Below are 20,444 nucleotides of genomic sequence, written 5' to 3' on the forward strand. Positions count from 1 at the left end.
TGATTTTCTTCATTATTATCTGCAAGTTGGTGGTCAGATAATTTCTTAGTAATAAATCAAATTCTGGCCTGCTGTTGTGTGGTTTCTGCATATGTCATTCATTGAGGATTCTAGATATTTAGTAAACTTTAACTGTACAGGTGAGCAAGCAGGTAATGTCCTTGTGATGTACAATCTTTCTCACCTTCTCTCAGCTGAAGGATGCTCTTTAAAATGGAAGGGTTTGCTTATGTTTGTGTTCTAGTATTCTATGTATGTTAGTCTCCTTTTCACCTAGCCCTCTGCCTAAGGTCCAACATGTTAGTACTAAATGGCATTCAAAAGACATACAGCAACAGTTCATTGCACATTTTGAATAATACCTGTATATGTCCTCTGTTCCTTCTTGGAACATCGGTATTTGATATTTTATACCATTAAGCATTAGTATTTATTTTGATTGCAATTCTCTCTGAGCGCGCCAAATTGTGGACCAATACTTAATACAGCACAAACCTTGCAGATGCAGTTTATTATAAGTCTGATTACATAAAGCACTGTAAATTGCTAACAGTTTTTCAGTGTGTGAAACACAAAAGTAACTTTTCCAATCACTGCTTTAAAAACAAAGGATTAGATTGGGATTTTAAATGAGTAACCTTGCAGTGGAAACACAAAACAAAGTGGAGGCCCTGATCCTCTGGAGGGTATTGAGCATCTTGCTTTTTCCCATACCAACTCAATCTTGGACTGTCTCCTCTTTCACTTTTTTGTGGGGTGATGGGGATAGGTGATGCCTTTAAAACTCTGGGATTTTTCTATACTTCATAGATCCACATCCGCTGTGGAAGAAAATGATGGTCAAAATTTGAAGTAAAAAGGAATTATTTCTGTTTTCTGTTGTCCTGATTTAGCTTGTACAGACAGCTCAGGAACACCTCATGCAGTAGGTGAGATCTGGAAAACTTCTTTGAGTGGATGCTGTATGCAAAAGTGTGTTGACAGCGAGACCATTATTCCAGTGGAGTACAACTGTTCAGATATCCATGATTTAGACTGTCAGCGATTTGCAGAGGTGGCCTTACTTGTTCCTGGTGGTCAGACATGTTGTCCTCAGAAGATCTGTAGTAAGTATTCCTTAATAATTATGAATACAGTCCACTGGAATATGCAGATGTCCTTTCTCCTTGGTTTGTTTTGCTGTTACACATCCTACTTTTGAAGTGAATGGAAATTACTTTGGTTTGAAATTGCAGATTATGTAGAAAACTGTAGAATCTTTTACTATTTGACTCAATATCCAGTAGGGTCTGGGGAAGAAGTCGAGGGAGGGGACAGTGGTTATGAGGACTGAAATAGCACAGTGTTTATTTGCATATGAATTGTGTTTCTCTCAGCTGTACAGGCTACTGATTTATTTTTTAATATCCAAATACAAATAAATTATTAATTCAGAAAAAAAAAAACATATTATTGTTTATGTAATTTACAAAGTGAACAGTAAAAAAAGGATGTAAAAGCTTTTTTTTTATTTATTTAGCTTAGAAAGTCCATCTTCAAAAAGAAATTGCAAGCAGTTTTCATGTTTTGACCACCTGGTATGATATTTCAGTGAGTTTTCCACAGGAGTATTGTTTTGTGTTTGGGTGGGTTTTTTTAAATTCTCACAAGGAATTCTAGTTTAACTTTGCCTCCATGGAGAGTGTTGCAAATCCCAGACACTTCTGAATATTGCCTTATGGTTTTTCGCTGGTTTGTTGTGGGTTTCATATGCATGTTGCTATTTGGAGATTTGGGGTATCAAACTGCAAATACCACTTGAGACTGCTCTATTCAACTTATAAATGTGTAAAAAAGTTTAGAAGATTTTCTTTTTCTTTCCCTTTATGTAACAGTTTGTAATCAGAGTCTTTGTGAACCTCTGATCCCTGAGTGTAATGGTTTGGAAAAGCTGGTTGCTTACTACAGTGAAGAATCCTGTTGTCCCAGCTATGTTTGCGGTAGGTTTTTTTTGAAAAGGTAGAAACTTTTACCTTGTAGAGGCATTCAGTAAACTGAATAGATCAACTTAAAAGCAAAAAGGTAGATAGTGTATACATCATTGTTAGTATGGCCATTTACAGAGTTCTCTTTCATCTAAAAGCTCAGTGTTGGTCTGTGCCCCAGTCTGAGCAGATACACTGATGAAGGAGGCTTGTGCTTAATGATCAGGTGAGAATGTCTTTGCTCCCTTGCAATACAAGGTGAAAAATTTTTAAAGTATCTTGTGGTGTATCTCTGCTCTCCGCTGCCATTTCTTGGGGATATAGCATAACAAAGGAGGAATGCTGTAGTTTGTATAAAGCAATACATCTGTTGTACTTCTTGCAGAATGTGATCCAGCAAAATGTGAACCAATGGAGCAGATGCCAAGCTGTCAAGATGATCAAACATTGATTGCTGCTCGGGTGGAGAGTACCTGCTGCATTTCCTATATATGTGGTAGAGTATCCTGGCTGGTTGAGCCTATAAGTGGTTTTGCATATACAATGATGTCTACTATTTTCTTGCCAAGTAAGGCTTCTTGTACTGCTTTAGCTCTCCCAACATAATAAGGCTTGAAAGGGTTTAAAAAACTAGGCATTAAGTTTACAAAACATAAGAAATAGCAGCAATCACCAAGAATCACAAAACAGCTTTGTGCCACTGAGATGCATTCCATTGCATTCCAAATACATCCATTCTTGGATCATGTAGAGGAGTGGTGGTGGGCTCCATGGGTGAGGAAGTTAAGGGCTTTTAAGAGACTCTGCAGTCTATGGAATTTACTCTGTGTTAATAGAAAACTTGATTACATGTCTGTTATTTACAGTAATCAGGGGGTCATTTTAATCATGTGATAGCAGTGTGCTGTATTTTGTTCTTCTCACTGTCTGCACAGCATCCTTCTGTCTCTTTTATGATATAATGAGTTTTTTGGCACTGTACATGTTGAAAAGGTCCTATTATGGTTTTCATATGTGTTCCAGTGGAAGGATAATACTGGGATCGCAGGAGATGCCCTTTATTGGGGATCAAAGATCCTATAATTCAGATAGAGGAGCATTCCTGAAAACTTGTTTCAGGGTGACTTGGTAGGAGAGAAAATCTAGCAAAATTTTTCATGACAAAAAGAAAATCCTGTTTGTTGTGATCTGATTCACAATGTATTCATTCTTTTATCAGGGGACAAAGAAAAGGCAAGCTGCACTGAAAATTAGCCTCTTTTATAGGGACTGTAAGGGATGAATGCAGAGTGTCTCTGTTCTCTTTCATATGTGTCTGTTTCTTATGGGCATGATTCCTAGGCAGTAGTAAAATTTCTTCCTATGTTTTAGATGTAAATAATTGTTTTCTCCAGCATGCGGGGCTTGCTCTGATCAAATACCCAAATGTCAAGAAGGAGAAGTTCTTATTGTGGATGACAACACTACAGAGAGGTGTTGCCCTACATACCAATGTAGTAAGTCCGACTTGATTTTGATTTTTTTAAGTAACAGAGAACATGTCAAATTTTGTAGTGTGATTCAGTGCCAAGAATGGTGGATTTGAGATACAGCTCCACTTGTGCATGTAAGCAAGCTATCATCTGTAGTCCTGAACAAATAATATTTACTTTTAAAACTTCATGTGCCTAAAGCATTATCTGAATATCTGTATCATGGAGACAAATGAGTAATTTCAGGCCCCAAACTCTGGAGATTTAAAACTGTTTTAAATATTTGCCTAGAGTAGTTGTACTCCACACTACTCTTACCTGATGGCTAACAATTAAATTATGATTATTTGTATTTTCAAGGTAGATGTTTTCTAAAGTTGGTTATTATTAATAAGTAATTTACTATCTCTTGATTCATATTTCCATTCATCAAAATATGACAAACTTGTGTTTATTGGACTTTCTTTAATTTTAGTTTGTGAAATACATCGTTGTCCTGAATTCAAATGTATGCTAGGCATGTCTTTGGTGGAGGTATGGAGCCCAGAGAAGTGCTGCCCCTTTCGGACATGTGGTAAAATGACCGATTTTCATTTTATTTGCCTTAGACATTAAAATACTGACAACAGCTTTGGCCTCTTGTGTTTAAGTCTGGTTTCAGCCAGCTATACCACTGTGATCTGATCATGAACAAATGATATAGAAAAGTCATCTCATGGTACAGACCTACTTAATCTGTATTTCTTGCTTCATGAGGGTCATAGCATACTGTAGAATTTGTCTGTCCAAACTAGATGACTTATCTTGAAAATTTTATAGGTGTTAGTGTATTAGGTTTGCATGGCGAGGTTTTGGTATAGGGGGGGCTTCTGTGAGAAGCTACTGGGAGCTTCCCCCATGTCCGATGGAGCCAAGGCCAGATGGCTCTGGGATGGACCCAACGCTGGCCAAGGCCGAGCCCATCAGCAGTGGTGCCTCTGGGATAACGTATTTAAGGGGGAAAAGCTTCTGTGCAACAGCAATTGCAGATGGATAGAGGAGTGAAAATATGTGAGATAAACAATTCTGCAGACACCCAGGTCAGTGAAGGAGGAGGGGGAGGAGGTGCCCAGGCCCGGAGCAGAGGTTCCCTTGCAGCCCCTGGTGCAGCCCCTGGGGAGTCAGGCTGTGCCCTGCACCCAGGGAGCCCCACGGGGGAGCAGAGACCCACCTGCAGCCCGGGGAGGGCCCCAGGCCGGAGCAGGGGATGCCCGAGGGAGGCTGTGACCCCGTGGGAAGCCCACGCTGGAGCGGGCTCCTGGCAGGAGCTGTGTCCCCGTGGAGAGAGGAGCCCACGCTGGAGCAGGTTTGCTGGCAGCACTTGTGACCCCAGGGGGAACCCATGCTGGAGCAGTTTGTGAAGAGCTGCAGCCCTGTGGGAAGGACTCGTGTTGGAGAAGTTCGTGGAGGACTGTCTGCTGTGGGAGGGACCCCACGCTGGATCAGGGGAAGAGTGTGAGGAGCCTCCCCTGGGGAGGAAGTGGCAGCAGAGACAACGGGTGATGAGCTGACCGCAGCCCCCATCCCCTGCCCCTCTTGTGGCAGGGAGCTGGCAGAGAAAATTGGGAGCAAAGTGGAGCCTGGGAAGAAGGGAGGAGTGGGGGGAAGGTGTTTTTAAGATTTGGTTTTATTTCTCATTACCCTACTCTGATAAATTAAACTAAGTTCCCCAAGTTGAGTCTGTTTTTCCCATGACAGTAACTGGTGAGTGATCTCTCCCTGTCTTTATCTCAATCCACAAGACTTTTGTTATATTTTCTGTCCCTTGTCCAGCTGAGGAGGGGGAGTGATAGAGCAGCTTTGGTAGGCATCTGGTGTCCATCCAGGGTCAACCCACCACAGTTACTAAATTATTTATGGCTAAGTTAGGGTCATGGGTTAGAAATTTGCCAGTGATGTCTCAAACACAATTCTCTGTTGCTTTATATTGATTATAATGATTGTCATCACTTCAAGAAGGCTAGACGCTAGAGTGGTTCTTTTTTTTTTTTTTTTTTTTTTTTTTTTTTTTAAGATGTTCAGGTGGACTGCTGTTGATAACGATGTTGTAAGTTGTTATAAGAAGGTAATGTGGTCATAGAACCTGGTATTGGTTTTCAGGATGGAATAAAGTCAAACATAATTCAGGACTCCCCAGACGGGTATATTTCAAAAACTCGCAGAAGTTCTTCTGTGATGACTTGTAAATCTGGAATTTCTATTCTGATGCTGTTTTAAGCAAATGGCATATAACTTTCTAAACTATTATTTCTGTTATTGTATTTTGATTTAGAATGTGCATGCGAAACAATCCCCAAACCTCAGTGCAAGCTGGTATGAAATTCATTTTCTTTGTCAGTATTCTTTTATTATTTTCTTAATAAATCTATTTCTCAGTATCTTACTAATAGTTTTATCAGTGAAATATGAAATGTTGTGTCATTCTTTTTTTAAATTGCTTTACAAGAAATATTTATAGTTATGAAGCTAGTTAAATTTAAATACCTTGCAGAATAAAATGGCTGTATAGCATTGGTATTTCTGGAGGGTTTTATAACCATATCCTGCCCTGAAGTAGTTGTAGAATGGAACTGCTTTCATGCATCTGAGAATAAAATTTTGGTTTTAAAGTGTCAGAACTAAATGCTTTAAGGCATCAGTGTTTTGTTAATATTATTTGTTATAGCAAATATGTTAACATCTATCATGCACTCACACTGCTGACTAAGCAATATTTCATTGGGACTTGTTCTGCATTACAAAAATACTTATTAGCATTGCTGGGTTAGGTTCTCAGTCAGTACTTTGCTTTAATTTTTCTTGTAATTTTTTTATCCAGAAAACAATATTGTGATAGAATTTGTAAGGAAATATAAGGAATTTAAAAGGAAAAAAATTATAATTTGGAGTCCTAGAAAGGAATTGGATATAGTACACATTTTTTATGGGGGAAATTCAAAATGCTTTGTAAGTAAGGTTGTTGTTAATACTTTATTTCATAGATGAAACTTGGGCATAGGAATCAGGACTTGCAGAAGACTGGGAGAAAAATCTTACTATGAATGCATATAAACAATAAAAGGCAAACTTAAATACTACATCTGTCCTACTGCAATACTATTTATATCCATTAAGTTATTCCATGAAATAATACACTCCACCCTGCACGGAGATTTCTGTACAAAGGCAGGCCATTGCATTTCATTGTTGGCCTGCCGTAGTCTTTTCTGTCCTAAATGTCTGCTGTAGTGACACCAACAACCATTCTTGTTTTTCAGATGCAAAAAAATTTCTTATTTGGTTATTACTAAATTAAATGTCCCTCCTTGTGATGAAAGTATATCCAAAATAGGTTTTTAGGGGCAAGAGATACTGCTACTCAAATCCTGAAGTAAAGGTATTTAAAAGATCATACAGATAAAACACTGTTGGTTTCACTTACTTTTTTCTGCTTTTATACACTTAGGGGCAGAAACTTCAGATAGATGAGCAGTTTCAGAACAGTACAGAAAATATCTGCAACTGTGTTAAGTACAAATGTGGTAAGTCAGAAAATAATTTAATTTGAAGAAATACCCTTTCAAGTGCTAAGGTAAATTAGGAAATATAAAGCAGGTGTTCACTTTGAATGTGATACTGAGGAGGAAAGAACTGACTGGCATAGTTCACAAATAGTGTAAGAAAAGGGAAGAAAATAGGGCCCCTCACTAAATACTTGATTATGGCCTGTCGTTGTATTCTATTAGTGCCTGCAGCAGGAGGTCTGTGCAGGAAAAAAGCAGACAGAATTTTGGTAAAGTTAGATGGTGTTGACTAAGCAGCCTGCAAGACTATCCAGCAAGTCACACACTCAATGTCCACATAAAGAAAAGTCCCACTAACCCATTATGGGACTGCTCAGGATCTGGTAGACATGCTTATAATGCTTTACAAGATCAAGGATAGCATTCCGCACCATGCAAATTCATCCCAGAGCATGGCCAATAGCGTCTGGGAAAACTTAGGAAAAAATACCTTCTGTGGGGCATGCAGTTGGCCGAGAGTTGGGACTGTCCTCACCTAGATTTCTACAACAAAGAAGTATACTTCTGAGCTAATAATCCTCTGTGCCCTCAAACAGTGGGGAGAAAGGTATCTCTCAGGTACATTTCTTATCCTTATTAGTAGACTTATAAAACAAATCAGTTGAAGAAGCCTGCACTGTCATTTTGGTGATGCAGCTAATAGACTACTATATATTTAGATTTCATGCATGGTTATATTTAAAATAATTTGATTGTAGTGAAGCATTAGACTACTGTTAACAGTTTATATTTGAAAATCTGACCCATAATTCCTAAAGAGGTAGAATAGTTTTTCCATTCCTGTTTTACTGTTTGAAACATTTCTTAACAGAGTTTTGATACCAAGCTGATTGTCCTGAGCATGCTGTTTATTTTTGTGCTTTCTTGTAGTGAGAGACAAAGTTTGCCTGAGTAATGAGAGAGGTGTGCTGTTTCCTGGACAGACAATCGTGGAACACAGTCCAGATGGCATTTGCCACATTTCTCACTGTACAAATGTGATTGATCCCTCCACTAAATACTACCAAATAAACACATCTTCAATAGACTGTGCTGTCAAGTGCAAAGCTGTAAGAATTTCAGAATTTTAGACATGTATATTGTGACTGGTCCTCTTAATTTCATTTCGTTGGGTTTTGTTGAGTAGATTACAGTCATAGGAACAAGATGGAAAGAGATGTCCCCTAATGATGTGCTACTGCACTAATGATAGAAATTTGTAGAAGTCTCACTCTTCTCACTCTGTTCTTCCCTGTGTAAAATCACACAAACTGGTTGTACATAGCATACTGCCAGCTTGGACTAATAGCATACTGCCACCTTGCATCACGCTATAACTTTAGCTGCATTATGCACAAATGGGTACAAATTCCTTGGAGACATTAGCTCAGTAAGAACCAGAAAGAGAATAATTATAAATAGAAGAATAAGTCTGAATGTGGTGAAAACAGCTTTATAAAATAAGCAAATTATACCTTATCTTTTTACAAAGTATGATAACATTACCATGGGAATACAATATAGATTACTTTTTCTCATTATGTACATACTTGATGTCTAATGTCTAAAAAGTCGAAATTTCAGTGGTTCTTGAAGTAAGCTTTCAGACTTACATCTGAAAATGGTAAGACCATTTACTCAGAGTTAGAACCTCTCCCGATTTACTTCAATTAAGGCCAAAGGTATTTTATAAAAGTGTCACGAATGTAGAGTGTGTACGAATGTAAGTTATGCAGTTTTGAAAGTTATTTAAAAACTGTCTCCATAATCAGATACCTGAAAAAATCTGCCTATTATAGTAGTAAAATATCAAGCTGCAGGATGATCTCATATAAGGAATAATCTATTTGATTTTGACAGAACCAAGTCTATCAGCCTCCAAAAGATTTAACAACTTGCTGTGGTAGCTGTAAGAACTTGTCTTGTCTCCACACTTTCAGCAATGGCACAGTTTCCAATTTTAATGTAAGTTTCTACATCTTATTCTCTCAAAATAGTTAGAAGTAAACAAAGCAATTATGACATACTGTACACATGTTGCTGTATAAAATGTGCAAACAAGAGCTATATTTGGCCAAAGTTTTGGAAAGTTTTACATGTATACAACATTAATTTCTTGGAGAGTCAATCACATAGCTGTCTATAAAGATTAAGGGGTTTTGATATATCAGAGAATTATCATCGACCTGACTATTTTGGAACCTGCTTAACATTTTATATTGAGTGGACTTTTAAGTTCTGTACTTAAACAGAACTTTAACATGCATCTAAATTATATTTTGCTGTAAGTATTACTTTTGATTCAGACAAGATCTCATTCAATGGATTTGTATTAGAAATAATTATATTACTGGTTTTGCTCAGTGAAGTTTCTGTTTTACAATTTTGTAACAGCCTGGTACTGTTTGGATTTCAAACTGCATCAGATACGAATGCACCAATACAGCAATAGGACCAGTTCTGGTTTCCTCTTCAGTTGGCTGCCCCCCCTTTAATGAAACTGAATGTGTGAAGGTGGGTATTCAACACATTGTTTGCATTCCAGCTATGATTTATGTTTGCATGAAAAGACTGACAAATGATGGTTTTACCTCAAGAAGGGAGAAATTATAAATTGTTACAATGCCTGCATTTTTGCTCAGACTTTTGAAGGTGAAAAGCTCTAACTATACATATGTAGTGTGCCACCAGACTGCCCGGTTACACAGCTGGAGAGACCTCTTTTTATTCTCAGAAAACTCTTTTTTTTTTTCCATAGAGGCTTGTAATATTAAACTAGACTCCATACAGCTGTTTGAACTTGGATGCTTTTCTGGGCTGGACTTCTCCTTTCTAACTGATTTTCTGTGCATAGCAATTTGATTCATCGGAGGTTAAAAACACTGAAGAAAAAGCAAAGATTGTCTGAATATTAGGAAGATCTTTTCTACAGTGAGATATAAGGTTTTTAGGACTAGTTTTGCAGCAGAAGCAAAAGCTCTATTTGAATTTTTGAAATTAGATTAGGCTAAGTGCCAGGAAATGTGTGCAGGGAGCAATCTTGTGTTGCTCTCTAACTCTACAGTTACATGTGGATGGAGGGATACTTTCCTTAATAAATGATGGTACACAAGCAGGGTACAGTCCTAAAGGAACTAATTGGCTGTAGTTCTTTCTCACAGATAGCAATGGATTGGTTCTTCAGAGAAAGTCTCAGTTATGTAGCTGGCGAAAGGCTTTTTGCTGTTCTAGACAAACTAAAAAAGTTAAGTCAGAGAGATAGGTCATCATGGCTTGGGATACTGAGGTGGACATCAAAAATAGAACTCTCCTTCAATGTAATCCTGAGAGAGCTTTTTAAAAAGCTGCAGCTATTCTTCCCACAGAACTCTGGGGAGTGCTTCATGCTACTGCACTGCAGACAGCCGTGAATCTCCACTGTGGGGAGTGGGTGGCTTCTCATTTAGATGAGATTTCTTCCTGCTTTGAATTTGGAATATTTTTTGTGATTGTCATTATGGCCTCTACAAGAAGTCAGGGGTTTACTCTTAAGTAACATGTGATGGAGTCAGACTTAACACAGTCGTTCTCTCTCCAAATGTGGCATTTTGATAGCAGATGATATTTAGTGGCATTCAGTGATAACCACTTAATACTCGCTTGTGCTAAAACAGTCAAGTTAGATCATTTACAGCCAAACCTTCATCCGTTCACGAGTGCTGCATTTGCCTGAATAATGTTGCATTATTCAGCTTTATCTGAAAGATATTTCTAATAGTGCAGATATATGGGAAAGAATGTTTGAAAAAAATCAAGTTTTTTCCTCTTTATTTCTCTCTTGATCAGGTTGGAGGCTATGTTGTGCCGTTCTTAGAAGGATGCTGCAAAACATGTAAGTGATTAATGATGGTTCTTGCCTCACAAGTCTGTCTGATTTGTTGTTACCTTAGAAATAAGGTTGAATTTTTCCCGCATGAAAGCTTGATTCACTGATCTCAAAGGCCAAACTTTTCCCAGTTTTACTTATGCAAGTACTGGTGAAACTAGCGGAGTTAAATCAGAAGAAAGTAGTTTAACACTGAAGGGTTTACTCCACTGATCGTGATTGGGGTTGACCAAGTCACTAAAACTGCTACCTTGAGTATTTTATAGTTCTCAGGTAAAACTCCTCAAAATATTAGTTACTGCATTTAGTATAACAAAAGGTACTTTGTTTTGGAAGGCACCTTAAAACATGCTTCATTTACATTCACATCTTCATATCTGGTAAAAATGAAGATTGCTATATGCAGTTTGTATATTAATCTGTAATGATTAACTGACTGCAGTATAGTCCTAGGTTCCATTAACAGATGTAGTTCAGAAGCTTTCAGGCAATATCTTTTAAAAGAACTTAGAATTTAAAAAAATCCCTTACTTAATTACCAGATATGTTTTGACATCTAAGAGAGCTAATAAAGGCTTTCTGGAGAAAAAAAATAAAAATCTCTTAGAACATGTTCCAAATATGCTAATTCTTAAGATGAATCAAGAGCTAAGTACACTTTTTTCTTGACACGCTGGTACATAGCTGAAACATTTTGTCTGATTTAATGAAGAACTTAGACTAAGGCAGGCACCTAGCCTGAAGAATTTAAGCTTTAATACTTGAAGTTGACAATGTTATAAGCAATTGAAAAGGAGATTTTATACTGGGCAGCATTATATTATCTATAAAAAGGTGCAAAAATCTCACTTCATGTGCATAAGTGGCTGGCATAGTGACCTAAAAGCTAAAGATAGTAGGAGGTAACGTGTGGGAGAGAGCTGGAGAAAAATGCAGATATTTCCTGCTTGGTGGGATGGACTTGGTCAGTCATGACTACCAGATATTGTACCATGCACACAGTTACTGCAGGAGGATATATGTTGCCAATTGGGAGGTGCCTCTTGGTGTTATTCATTATGTAACATCCTGTAGTACAAAGTTTATTGAAACTGTGGAAGATTTATCTTTTTTCTTGCTCCTGATCACTCTAAGGGAATGGTAATGTCTCCTCATGCTTTTTCACGCTGATGGACCTGTGTTTCAATCACATGTCCTAGATCTGCAACCAGTTCTCCATAGGCTCTTTGAGATTTGTTTCTGATTATCTGATATTACCTTCAATGCCTTAGCAGCCATACAAGCCAGATTCTGAACAATTTCTTAAGACCGTTAAAAATCCATTAAGCTACTTTTCAGCAAGGCAGAAGATCTTGCTACTATACTTAGAGAAAGATCATAACCACACTCTTTAATTAAGACAAAAGTAAGTTATTAATCTGGGGCATGCATTGCAGAGTAAAATTAAATGTTTGGAAAATCCAGTGATTTCTGAGATACATTTACAGGCAGATTCAAATGATTTTGATTTCACACCTGTTTATAGACAACATAGTACCTCTATGAATCATGTATCTCATTCTCACTCCAAACAGTTCTGGGATGAGGGCTCTCAGTCAGCTGTAATTGTGTGAGATGTTTCTGAAAGGGGTTATCAGGTTTTTGTTTTCTTTTGAAGTACTTTACCATTAGAAACCATTGTGCTTTTTGCTTTCAGCTTTAAGCAGTATTTGAAACAAAAGTCCCAGGCGTTCCATCAAAACTGAGAGAGTTTTTACAAATACTGCTCAGAGAAAATTATATTATTTCTTTCTTGTAGCCCTAAAGGTACCAGATTGTCTTAGTTATACCAATGTAGATCAGATTCTTCCTGGTTTTGACATGAGGCTTAGCAATGAAAGTAATACCTGGACATGGTCCTGAGCTGCTGACCCAGTGATCCCTGTGTGAGCAGGGAGGTGGGACCAGATGGCCTCCAGAGGTGCCTTCCAACCTCAGCCATTCTGGGATCCTGTAATATACAGACATTTTAAGGTTGAATTCTTTTCTCAAATATAGTCACTCAAAAATGTTTCATACTGATAGGGAATCCTCTGTAACATGTTCTCTGTTCAATATGTAATATTCTTACCAGGTTCTTCAGTGTCAGTGCTCCTCCCATTCCCTGTTAGCCCAGTCACTCCTACAGCCTATCCTAGCTGTTACACAGGTACATTTCCGGGAAATACGTAGGACCAACCCAAACAGCATCATTGTTGATTTCCAACAATGTACTCCCTGATAGGAGCATCAGGCCTCGTGTTACCCAATTATACCAAAAGCTGCAGTGTAGTATAACTGCTGATGGTTCAGAGTGGCTCACATTTTGGTTTGGTTTTGGTTTTCATTTTGCACTGTGTGGGCGGTGCATTGTTGTTAGCCAACAATGTACTGTTGGTAGTAAGCACTTGTGTAGTCTTTAGCTTGCTGCATGTGTAAAATTGCTCTGTTTAAAAATGTAAGCTAATTGTTTACAGGGTTGTAGAACGTAGAGACTAATGGCTTTGCTTGTTAAAGCTTATTATGTAAGCAACATTTTCACAGATGATGTATCATATAGTTTTGCTTCCAGTGGCCTGTAGAAGCAGCTCACTTCTTTCCCATCTGTATTTAGGACAGTATACTGAAAAGAGAGAGCCTGTGTTTTCTCCATGAAAATTATCTTTGTTCTTTTTAATAGAGCAAGTTAATTTTTTGAATTGTAACATGATTTGAATGCATTTGTTTTGGCACTTGTTTTGTGAAAACATCTCTCTGTAAGAGAAATTATGTTGACTGTAATTTCATATATCATCAAATGATACATCCTTCATTTAATTATACTCAGGATTCTAGGAGTACAACACTGAAATCTATATTTACTCTTTCATACTGACATCACTTTAGATGACAATGGTGTTATGAGTCAACCCAAAAACCAAGCAAGGATTTTCAACCATACAGACTGTGAAAAAGAATCTCATTATAATACAACATGTGTAAGATGCTCACGTGTTCTGTGAGGTTGTTCATGGAAAACTATATTATGTTGTAGAGCTCATTAAAAGCCACTGGACAATAAAATACATCCATGGAAATATATATTTATTTCATTATGAGATCTGTTATACTTTCACTATAGCCTAGATGAAGTCATAACCACAGCTGCACTGAATTCTCCATCCTGCACACCATGTATAAAGTAAAAGAAGCAAAGACATAAATAGGACTGTGAAAAACATGAAATAATGGTGAGTTTTTAATTTTCTAAAACAATTCTTTTTTTCTTTTATTCTCAATATACGTTTTCCCTAAGCAAATATAATTCAATGATAGTCAAGCAGTAGCCAGCCATTTCTGATTATAGATTTTTATTTGCTTCCAAGAAGATTCATTGCTGTCCTTTCTTTCATCTTGTAGAAACTTCAACTATGTCTAGAAACAGTAGCAGACTTATGTATTTAAAAAAACCCAAAACACCACAAAAAACATTTCCCTTTGAGAAGGAATATTACCTGGTTTGACAGTGATTAGAGCAGAGAATTGGATGTTGCACATCAAGATGTAATAAATTTCTGTCACAGTTCAGTACTGGGTATTGGTCAAACCAATGAGTCTTTCATTCCCCTTGCTTTTCTGGAGTTAACAGTATTCACCTTTGGTAAACATCTTTGGATTTCTTGGCTGAAAGAAAATGCAGCTCTGTAAGTGGAAACTCATGTGCGACGACTGCATCATGGTGTGTAAAATCTGCTGTGAAACTGTGGAAGCTGTTATAATGGAACAGGCTGTTGATTTCTCTTACAGATCTACAGTGTGATGTGGTTTCCTCAGCATAGAGAGGATCATCCTAAGAAGATCTGAACTGAACTTTATACTGAACTACTGTGTTATTCTTCGGATGTTCAGGACTCCCTTCTTAAATTAAGTTTAACTCTGCATTTAATTTCATGTTTTCTCTTTATCTTTTTTTATTTCATCCATATACTTTGTACTTACTTCTGTGAGAAAAATTGTGGAAATAACACTAATAAAAGCGTAAATAAAAAAATTAATTCGTTCACTGGTGGTTTTTCTTATTTAATAAAAACATACAGACATATAAAGCCCCCTAAAGCCCTATTCTTCCTCAGATTCTGCCTTATTCATTTTAAACTTTGTTTAAAAATGCAATTGCTACTATTAAAGTTTGTTACAGTTATTTAATAGAAAATGCATTTTATGCATTATTAACAACAAGCCTTCTCACAAGAGCAGTTGATCAGTTTTACAAAATTTTTTGAAAGACAGTGGACTTACTCTTAAGAGGCTTCTGAGTGAAGAATGAACCTTTCATAATTGTTATTGAAGATATAAGGATACAGATACTTTAATGCATGAAATAAAATAGTTTGAAAAGCACTACAATGTATAGCTAATGTCACTTTTTCTTTCTGTCTCTTGACCCCATAAAACGTTCAGGAATGTACTTGTCTCTGAAATGTTTAGAATTCTGAGCTGATATTTTTTTCAATCAATGCCCATTTTGCAGGTAAGGAAGATGGCAAATTCTGTAAAAAGGTGACTGTTAGGATGACTATCCGCAAGAATGACTGCAGGAGTAACACACCAGTAAGTAAATAACTATCACCATTTCTTTTAATAGAAGAGAAAAAAAATGAGGAAAAACAAGAAGGAAGAAAGGGAACATAAATTCCACAAGGCTGTTGTCTGCATCTCTCACAGAGACTGAAGTTTCTGTTTCATAGAGCTCTTTTAGTGTTTCCTTACATTTCCAGCAATCATCTCAAGTAATAAGAGAAAGGGGGATGTGACATCTGTGTTTGTATGCATTTAGGAACATGTTGATTTAGTGCAAATCCAAGGTCTCAGTCCACCCTATAATGCAATTATTATATGCAAACTAACTTTGATATAACTGAATCTTGCCAGTGATACATTACAGTAAAATGGCTGCAGATGTGTTTAATTTTCCATCTGTCTAAGGAAAGTATTTAAATGCCAACTTCATGAAGGAAGGAATCTTGGGTCCTGAAGGTTTTTTTAGACAGCAGCATGAGCGTACTCTGAATTGTATAGGAAGAATGAGGCACTATTTGTGTGTCTGCTGAAGGATTTACTGTAGGAGGACACCAACAGTGTCCTGCTGGGCAGTAAGGCAGTGTGAGCAGCAGCAAGGGTGCAGACAGACGTCTCATGTGAGATGTGTAAGAGAGCCTGGAAAAGCAGTAATAAAAGAAAACAGCTGTAACCTCTAAAATGACTCAGAGTATGTTTTGTAAACTGTTGAGCAGCCAGGAAATTTAGTCTCAGTGTCTTATTCAACCAGAAACACAAATCCTGACTATTAAGCTTGAAAAAATTATCAGTTTGTATGACTGTTTCTGTTACAGTCTGTATTACAGTTTTGGTATCATTACTAAATTCCTCTTGGCTTTCCAAAGGATGAATTCTTTATATTCCTCCTTCCTGATATCAGTGCAACAACACTGCATCAGTGTATCACTGAAATTAATACTGTAGGGAGTTGTGGACAGAACATTTGGTGCTATGTTCAAGCCAAAGTTGTTATGAATACTTTAAAATTCAAAACTGAAATTGTTCCTCTGCATCTGTTAATAGCCAAAATCTGCTGTTACTATGTACTGAGATTGTCATCGCTGTGAGATAAAAACTGAGACCTATCTGGGCATCGTACTTAAGTTTATTACTCAGACATAGTGGGATTTTATAAGGGGGCTAGAGGAAATGCCTCCACATTTTTCATTGCTTTGCCACTGAATTTGGGTGCCTAATGTCTTTGGATGTTCTTGAGAACCCATAACTTTATTTTCTAGCTGCTTCAATTTGCTGATTATTCTTCATGTTTGTTACCAGGTGAACATTGTTTCATGCGATGGAAAGTGCCCATCTGCAAGCATTTACAACTACAACATCAACACATACGCAAGATTCTGCAAATGCTGCAGGGAGCTCGGACTACAGAGACGGACTGTGCAATTGTATTGCACCAGTAATTCAACCTGGGTCAGCTATTCAATCCAAGAGCCTACAGATTGTTCTTGCCAATGGTCTTAAACACATAAAAGCAAAGAAAACAGCAAGCCCAGCTGTTCCCAGCATAAGATAATTTGAATAGTTTATCTCTTTAAAATACAATACCCAAACCACTGAATTTTACCAGTTTAATGCTAAAAGATAAGAGTAAAAATAGTTTTGGACTCTTCTAAATTTCTGAAGAATGGTTTTGCATCATTTCTATTGTGATTTGTCTTCATGTTCATTCACAGGGATTGTTTTAAGAGTTCTTGTGATATGTGCCAACTTAAAAGGTGAAGTGACTTATGTTAGAGACACCTCAAGAGACAGGACACCATCTAATTTGTTGTGGAAGGCTGGCCCACTCTTTGTCAGGCACCCGTAACTACTTTAAATCATTGACTGGCTTACCTGGCAGCAGTTCACTATTTTGAATGCATTGCAATTGTGCAAATACATTCAGTGTCTATTAAGAAAAAATGGACAACGTAAGAAGAATTTTCAGTTTAAATCATATTCCTGTTGCAAAGTAGAGCATGTATAAGAAATTCAATTAAAGTTTGTTGGGTTTTCTTTTAATCAGGGAAACATTGTCAGTAGTAATAACTGTATGTAATATTCCCTGATAATAATTTAAGTTTTTCTAGTGTATTTTATATTGTAGTGAAAAGTATTATGGCAAACATGTAATGTTATGGAACAGACAGTCTGTTTTTAGGCCATTGAAATTAGTCATTAGTAGTTACTTTATCTTTCTGCTTAGCAATATGACATAAACTGAAAATACACAGATTCAACAAATGGAAACCAGTTTACATTCCTTTCTATAGATATACCTTAAATTAAAACATTCATCTTATGAAATGCGCCATATTAAAATTGTTTCTTTAGGAGAATGAACGTTGTTTAACACTAATTTTAAAGATGTGACAATTAATTAGGAAAAAGAAAACCAGGATTATGTATGTGTCTAAAAGAAAAACAAAGCTGAAAATCTTTGTCACCAGTGGAGTAGAATGTAACTTCTTACGGCAGGTGTTTGAAATTGAAAAGGTACAATTTTAAGGTTTGAAATTTCAAAAGCAGTTTTGCTTATGAACTTGAACAATCAACATTTGTTGAACTAATTTTTTTCTCCTAATTTTTTAAGCTAATTTTTTCTCCTAATTTTTTAAGATAATGTTGCTGTTCTATTCTTTTCCAACAAATGCCACCAAGATTCAGCAAAAATTAAGTAGCTTTCATTTTGTAGATTAAAATTGTAGATAGCACATAGTGATATGCTTGAGATCCTATAATAGAAAATAGATCTCAGCATAATTTCTTAAAAAGCTGCTTCTCTGCAGTTAATCCAAAGAACAATGTATTGTTAAAATCATTCGTGAACATTTTTTACATTCATTTTGTATTCTGTACATTTCATTCTTGCAATATCTAATAAACAACAGGAAGTCTTATTTTGTTACAATTAATTTTGCTATCATTGTTAAAGCAGATTGCTATCATGTGATTCAACACAGTTTATTGTTTTCTTCTTTACCAGTGCACATGGTTAATTTTAGGGTTTGCTGCTGTCACTAGTACTAATGAATCTAATACTACATCAAGGAAGACCTGCATATGGATTTTTGAAAATCTACATCTTTTTACGATTCCACCACAGTTCACTTTCATTCTCAGAAATACGAAATTCCACTATGTAATTTTATTCAAAACAAAACCCAGAAAACCATTGCTCATCAAAGTATAACAACACATTTCTGACACTGTCAGGCTGTTTATTCTGGAAAAATGGGAAAAAAGAACAGTACATCTTAGCACATTTCCCTTCCCCAGCTTTTTTTTAAACTACCCCTCAGCATTGACTGCAATGAGTAGACTGTGTTCGAGTAAGTGTAGGCATGTTGTTATAATAGGGTGGTTGTGTGGTGACAATTACCCTTCAGAACTTAGGGACAGGTAGAGTCATTAAGACGTGTGTAATATCTGACTGTCCCTACCCCTTTTAGTAAGTCATGTTCCTTGTTCAAAGACATCTTCTGAATTGTGAAAAAGCACAGAATTGGGTAGGAGTGTGACCTTTGAAAAACCATGGATTGAGGAGCAGAAAAGACATTAAACAGAACTAAGTCCTTGAACCCAAGGGCTTAAACTTCAGGCTTTTGCAAAGTTGAAGTTCAGCATCCCTTAGTACCAGCTGGCAGATGCCACTGAGGGTAGGAAATAGTGAAAAGAGGTGTTACTTTTGCTCTCAAGCAAGATGGTATTTGCTGTGAAGTGCCAAGCACCACCATGAGGGACAGAGAGCAGGAATTAGGCCAGCTGCCATGCTTCCATCTGCTGTGGCGTGGTCCCTCCTCTGGCCACTTGAGCTAATGGCAAGGCACTCGTTGCTCCCCGCAGCACAAGGCAGTTACTTTGAAAACCATTCCAGATCCAAACTTTACAACTCTTGATTGAAGAGAAAGGTTAATACTGGCAGTGGGAGTAGAAAGCAGAGTGTAGTGTATGCAATAACCGTAATCAAACACTGCTGCTGCTTCTACTTCAGGAATAAAATAATAAACTTTGTGTTAAGTCCCTACTTCTGATTTTGTAAACATTAGGCTTATGCTAAGAGAAACAGGAGGAAAGATCCAAACTGCCTATGGCTCGACAGGGGAAGCTACTTTTATCCCTGCCTCCACATTAAATTCCTTCACGGATGCTTAACCTGTCTGTGGTTAGTTCAAAGCAAGCCGGCCCCTTATCGTATATTTATTTACCTTACACTGTGTTTGCACAAAGCAGCTCAGCTGGAAAAAGATTTTGCCTTATTTGTACTTCCACATCTTCAGAAACCAAAGAGATCTCAGCCAGCTGTGGGTTTCATTTGACCCTCCCGTACAGGAGGTACTTTGACTCAGCAAGATCTGAGTCCTAAAACAACTTTACTTTCTTTTTACTAAGAAGTTGTCTTTTGCTTGATTATATCGGTGTAATATGAAGGTATACAGCACTCAAGTTAAGCTCTTTAGAATACATGCGTTTTGCTATCACAGCCTTGTTTGTATTTTTATTACCCTTAAAGGCATATGTGCACTTGGAGCTAATGAAATATTGGAGCCTTTATGTAAGTTCTCATAATGACAAAAGTTAAATTCTGCATTCAGCATATAAAACAAGTCACTGGAGGGAAATTCACTTTCTAAAAGCATTGCTGCCAGGCTGTGGTCCATTGCTATAGTGGTATAGTTCCTGTTGCAGCAGTGTGTGGTGCACTCTTCTGGGGCAAAACTGTGACTGGATCATTCAATGAGTACAATCAAGATTTCTTGCAGTGTTTTGTAGAAGAACGGTGTTTCCTAGGGGTCCAAAAAGAAGAAAAAGAAAAACAAAACCTGGTTTTAGAAACCCAAGAGACCAAAAAAGCTGCTTAGGTAGCAAATACTGGGTGGTCTTTTGGTGGGTGACTGCTGGGGCAGCAACAGGTGTGAAGGCCACTGCAGAGAGACTTTGCTCCCTCACAAACAGGGATAGAGCAAGA

At 37.2% G+C, this 20,444-nt stretch overlaps 1 protein-coding gene across 3 annotated transcripts in view; it reads left to right on the plus strand.

Moving 5' to 3' along the window:
• The window catches only part of OTOG (otogelin), a 103,498-nt gene extending 85,128 nt beyond the window's left edge, over positions 1-18,370 (plus strand). For 2 of the 3 annotated variants that reach the window (XM_026850375.1, XM_026850378.1), the window contains 13 exons: positions 894-1,106; positions 1,875-1,979; positions 2,350-2,460; positions 3,359-3,460; positions 3,912-4,010; positions 5,748-5,788; positions 6,921-6,996; positions 7,909-8,087; positions 8,878-8,982; positions 9,412-9,531; positions 10,843-10,888; positions 15,411-15,490; positions 16,757-18,370. In XM_026850375.1, the coding sequence (XP_026706176.1) occupies positions 894-1,106; positions 1,875-1,979; positions 2,350-2,460; positions 3,359-3,460; positions 3,912-4,010; positions 5,748-5,788; positions 6,921-6,996; positions 7,909-8,087; positions 8,878-8,982; positions 9,412-9,531; positions 10,843-10,888; positions 15,411-15,490; positions 16,757-16,957 (1,478 nt within the window). In that variant the 3' untranslated portion in view covers positions 16,958-18,370. The remainder of the gene's footprint in view (positions 1-893; positions 1,107-1,874; positions 1,980-2,349; positions 2,461-3,358; positions 3,461-3,911; positions 4,011-5,747; positions 5,789-6,920; positions 6,997-7,908; positions 8,088-8,877; positions 8,983-9,411; positions 9,532-10,842; positions 10,889-15,410; positions 15,491-16,756) is intronic. The other variant, XM_026850377.1, reaches the window with a different exon arrangement.
• The last annotated feature ends 2,074 nt before the right edge of the window (positions 18,371-20,444 follow it).

Source organism: Athene cunicularia (assembly GCF_003259725.1).
Source record: "Athene cunicularia isolate RWA chromosome 5 unlocalized genomic scaffold, athCun1 chr5_part2, whole genome shotgun sequence".
Lineage (NCBI taxonomy): Eukaryota > Metazoa > Chordata > Aves > Strigiformes > Strigidae > Athene > Athene cunicularia.